Below are 5,049 nucleotides of genomic sequence, written 5' to 3'. Positions count from 1 at the left end.
CAGCCACAAACTGCAAAAAAAAAAAAAAAAAGTAAACAAATGATTGCAAGGCATGTGATGGCAGCAGACAGTGAAAGGGGTGTTCCAGGTTGAGGGAGCCCTCCGGAGTCATCTACTATCCTATCAGTTTCTGTCCTTTTAGGGACTAGCATTCTATCTTAGAGGCCTCATTCTAGTGGGGGTGGCTTTAGTCAGATGAGAGACCCAGTGGGCAGGTGCATCAATCCACTGTTCCTCCTCACACCTGCAGCACAACTGGCTGCAGCTATCTCCTGGCTTTGATCACAGGAAGGTCTTTGTGTTCTGCTTTCCAGAGTTTATGAAAATTTCACTTATTTGTGAAATCCAAACCCACTTCTGTTTATTCATTCCCCTAATGGCCCATAATCACATCCCACCTGTTAGGAAAAAGCAGGTCCTTAGTCCTGGAGTCTAAGCCTCTTTGGCCTCTGGGTTAGATTTTTTTGTTGTTGTTTTTTATTTTTGAGACAGTCTCACTTCATTGCTCTCGGTAGAGTGCCATAGCGTCACAGCAAACTCAAACTCTTGGGCTTAAGCGATCGTCTTGTCTCAGCCTCTCAAGTAGGTGGAACTACAGGCACGCGCCACAACACCCAGCTGTTTTTAGAGACGAGGTCTTGCTGTGGCTCAGGCTGGTCTGAAACTCCTGAGCTCAGGCAATCCACCTGCCTCAGCTTCCCAGAGTGCTAGAATTACCGGCGTGAGCTATCGTGCCCAGCTCTGGGTTGGGTTCTTGATACTCTTGGCTTGCTCATTTGTCCTCCTTCCAGACCCTAGGATTTTGTGTAGCAGCTACTTGGCTGACAACAGCTCTGGGTTTCCCGCACATTCTAGCCACATGTCCTTGGGGCAATCACTAAACCTCTTAAGTTGTCAGGGTTAAGTAGCACAGTAAATAGAATGTTTGGTCTAGTGCCTGGCACAAGACTCAATTGATAATGTTGAGTGAGAGAAAATCTAACTATAGGGATTACAAAGCAGAGAGGGAAAGTCACTTGGCTGTGCCCTGTGAGCAGTGTGAATGTTCTTCCAGCATCCTCCGTACACCCGTGTCTATACCATTTCACATGCATGGGATCCTTTTTATATGTGCAGTCTATATATAATCTCTTTGTTCACAGTAAGATCTGTGCGTTTTTCTATGTCATCCCCCTTCTTATTCTTCTCTTCTAGGCTACTGGCTGCTCCTAAGAAATCCATTATACTTTCTCTCCTCCTAGTTCCGGTTCAGCCTAGAAATTCCTAATATTCTGTCATATTCTACCCACCTTTCAGAATTAAAATCGGGAGAAATATCATCTTTTTCCTGAATCTCCATTTCATTCCCAGGTTTTCCCTCTGGATTTTCTACACTCTGCTCATTCCCCTGTATGCTTCTGTGTGGTGCTGAATTGTGCCCACGGACTTAATTAACTTCAGAACCTCACTGTGCTGCAGGTGGTTCCCTGCCAGGCTGTGTCAGTGTGTGGCCAACTCTGATGACAGGGACCAGATTCTATATGTCTTTGTACTTGGTGCTGAGCAGAGTAAACTCAGTGGGTGAATGCATGAACCAGTGGCTGAAGAAACATACTGGGCCTACTCTACGTCTGGTCCCTGATAGGTTTTTCTAAATACCTTCCTAGTGGGCTTTTAGCTCTCTGAAGGTGGAGACTATTTTGCTTTAGTACCTTCAGTGAAGTTGTTATGTTGAATGGAATGGATTAAACCAAAAAAATCATAGGACTTGAATAGTCTTGGGAGAATTAGGATGGATCAGAGTTTCTCCACTGGTAGAATAAAGGTTGGACCAGATGATCTTTGGAAGCATAGGAAGAGCTATCTTCAGTCCCAGGGTCGAGAGAAAGTTAGTGGCAATTCTGTGTCCTGGCTCCCTGCCACAGTGATTCTCCCTGAAGCTACCCTCTGTCTCCTGTGTCTGATGAGTATCTGAAGCCACTGGATACAGAAGCTTTTTATCAGGGGGCTTTGGAGGAGGCCTGGGTAGCTCTGTGTGTCATTGTCTTAGATTGCTAGCAACCTTACCATTTCCACAGTCCCCTCTGTTACAGAGCCCTGAGAATGCAGCCTGCTCACAAGGTGCCTGCTTTGCCCACAGGCTAAGTACCTGGCCCAGATCATTGTGATGGGGGTGCAGGTGGTGGGCAGGGCCTTTGCCCGGGCCTTGCGGCAGGAATTTGCAGGTAAGTGAGGGCCCTTGTCTCCCCCAGGCTGGGAGCTCCTGCCTGGGTTGGATTTTTCCCTCAGGTTCACCAGCTGTGAATTGCAAAAATCTCTCTTGGGACTGGGGTTCTACAACTTGGATAACCTGGTGCACTTTCCTGTGGTGCCAGATTTTGGGGCATTCTCATATGAGGAAAAGGTTTATCTTCAAGGTGGCCTGGTTAGCCTGAGCAACCTAGGCAGGAATCAATAAGCTGACCTACTGAACTACCTATTTTTGTAAATAAAGTTTTTGTTTGTTTTTTTGAGACAGAGTCTCACTATGTGGCCCTCGGTAGAGTGCGGTGACATCACAGCTCACAGCAATCTCAAGCTCTTGGGCTTAAGCAATTCTCTTGCCTCAGCCTCCCAAGTAGCTGGGACTACAGGTACCTGCCACAATGCCCGGCTATTTTGTTGTTGTTGTTATTGTTGTTTAGCAGGCCCAGGCCAGGCTCAAACCCACCATCCTTGGTGTGTGTGGCCACTACCCTACCCACTGAGCTATGGGCGCCACTCTGTAAATAAAGTTTTATTGGAATACTGCCTCTCCCCCTTCTGCCTTTCCAGACAGTGTTAAGTAATTCCAACACAGACCAGTTGACCTGCAAAGCCTGTTATTTACTACTTGACCCTTTAAGAAGACATTTACCTCTAGTCTGAGGAAGAGTGAGACTCTGTCTCTACTGAAAATAGAAAAAAAAGAAAAGTAGCTGGGTGTTGTGGCTGACACTTATAGTCCCAACTACCGGGGAGGATGAGGCAGGATTGCTTGAGCCCAGGAATCTGAGGTTGCTGTGAGCTATGCTGATGCCATGGCACTCTGTCTCCAAAAAAAAGTTTACTGGCTCTGACTCTGGGGTCTCTGAGAGGGAAGGGTTCTCCCACTCAGCCAACTTTGGTGGTCCTGGCAGGGCCACTTAGACCTCTCTGCACCCACACTTCACTCCAGTCCCCATCGTGACTTAAAGCTCTCCTGGGATGGGGGGAGAAGAGGAACCGGGTCATTGTGTGGTCCTGGTAGGAACCAGGAGCCAGGTTCGATGGTTGCCTTTAGCCTCCCATGGGGCAAGTCTGTCCTCATTTTCCTATCCCCAACCCCCTAAAAAAGAAACCACTCCTGGAGACAGCTCTGTGCTGTGTGTCTCTTCTGTGCCATCTGTCAGGGGTAAGCCACCCACTTGGATGGCCCAGGGGGGACTGTCCTGCTTAGGGCTGAGTGATCACCCCCATGTCCACACAGCCAGCCGGGCAGCAGCTGATGCCCGGGGACGTGCTGGACACCAGTCTGCAGCTGCGTCCAACCTCTCTGGCCTCAGTCTTCAGGAGGCACAGCAGATTCTCAACATCTCCAAGCTGAGCCCTGAGGAGGTACAGAAGGTGAGGCCACTAGGCTACCCCAAACATACCTTACCTGGGCTGGCCAGAAAGGGTGGGGGGCAGGTATACAGGCTCTGGCCCCAGCCAGCTCAGATTCTGACTTGTGTGGTACACACGTGGTTCTCCAGTAGAGGGGTGTGGTCTGCGAGGCCTCTCACCTATCCTCTCTTCCTGTGCAGAACTATGAACACTTGTTTAAGGTGAATGACAAATCTGTGGGTGGCTCCTTCTACTTGCAGTCAAAGGTGAGTGGTTTTTGATTCTGGGATGGGATAAACCACAGGAATCAAGCTCCTCAACCACCTGTCACTTGAGATCCCTCCTTTCCAGGCAGGGGAGCTGGTATTGAGAGTGACAAGTAGGAAGATATGTTGAGGAGGGCCCCGAGTTGCCACCCTCATTTGTTGCATCAGCTCCTCAGGGTTAGCGAGTCAGGCTGTCACCCCCACCAGTGGCCCTGCCAGCCACTGGGGCTTTGAAAGAAAAGGAGCACCAGCTCTTTCTGTTGGCTGGTGTCACAGTATGCTTATATGTGGGGCTCTGTCTCCCTGTGGAGGAGGTGCCACCCCCAGGTCACCTCTTCCACCCTGGGATCTGCTAAAGGAGGTATTTGTATCCAGCCACCACTCTCCAGGGGGAAATCAGCCTGGACCTGGACCTGGGCTGGTAAGAGGTCCAGGTAGGCAAGGGACACAGGGCAGAAGTTCCCACCATCCTGATTGTCTGTGACCACTTCCTCAGGTGGTCCGTGCAAAGGAGCGCCTGGATGAGGAGCTCAGAATCCAGGCCCAGGAAGACAGAGAGAAAGGGCAGAAGCCCAGAACGTGACTACTCGGCTCTCCCCACCTCACCCTGCCACCTCTAATTTATAGCTTGGTAATAAACGTCTGTTCCGCATTTCTCATGTGCATGCATCCAGATTCCAGAAGGCAGGTTGCTCTTCCTGCCGGTTGTAGGGCTGCGTGTACTGGGGGCAGGGAGGCAGCAGCCTCTGACAGCCCAGAGGGGCCAGGGTGGGTGAGGTTGGCAGCCAGCCCAGCCAGCAGGCCCTGGCCAAGTTCTGTCACGTACTGGACAATCGCTCCTGCTTCTCTAGCACCGGCACTAGCACCAGACTACCTTCCTGGGCATCCTGCCAGACACTAGCCCAAGTACCATGCTCACGGCTGCCCCTGCCCCTCCCACAGGGTGGAGGCCTTGGGCCCTAGAACTATATCACAGGCCATTTGTCCCTGGGGCAAGTTTTAATCAAATCTCTGTAATTTGGGCTGAGTGCTCTGGTGTGTGGCTGGGGAAGAGAGACTTTTGACAGCCTCACGGACTGAGGTGCCATGCACTGGAGTTGCAGGGAGCAATAGTGGGACAAGGACTAAAACCTTGTGATGTGTAGTCTGGAACCATCCATCTCAGGTGGCTCAGCTCTTGGCATGTCCACAACACAGAAAC

The 5,049-nt window shown here is 50.5% G+C and overlaps 1 protein-coding gene across 5 annotated transcripts in view; it reads left to right on the top strand.

The window, feature by feature from the left end:
- PAM16 (presequence translocase associated motor 16) overlaps window positions 1-4,502 on the top strand; it is a 9,840-nt gene extending 5,338 nt beyond the window's left edge. For 2 of the 5 annotated variants that reach the window (XM_023513745.1, XM_023513746.1), the window contains exons 2-5: window positions 2,058-2,204; window positions 3,467-3,603; window positions 3,783-3,848; window positions 4,345-4,500. In XM_023513745.1, coding sequence (XP_023369513.1) covers window positions 2,147-2,204; window positions 3,467-3,603; window positions 3,783-3,848; window positions 4,345-4,431 — 348 coding nt within the window. In that variant the 5' untranslated portion in view covers window positions 2,058-2,146 and the 3' untranslated portion in view covers window positions 4,432-4,500. Of the gene's footprint in view, window positions 1-2,057; window positions 2,205-2,998; window positions 3,604-3,782; window positions 3,849-4,344 lie in introns of those variants that run through there. The other 3 variants (XM_012805773.2, XM_023513747.1, XM_023513744.1) reach the window with 3 other exon arrangements.
- The last annotated feature ends 547 nt before the right edge of the window (window positions 4,503-5,049 follow it).

Source organism: Otolemur garnettii, unplaced genomic scaffold (assembly GCF_000181295.1).
Source record: "Otolemur garnettii isolate 467f Iridium unplaced genomic scaffold, OtoGar3 scaffold00044, whole genome shotgun sequence".
Classification (NCBI taxonomy): domain Eukaryota; kingdom Metazoa; phylum Chordata; class Mammalia; order Primates; family Galagidae; genus Otolemur; species Otolemur garnettii.
This window is presented reverse-complemented; position numbering and strand designations above follow the sequence as displayed.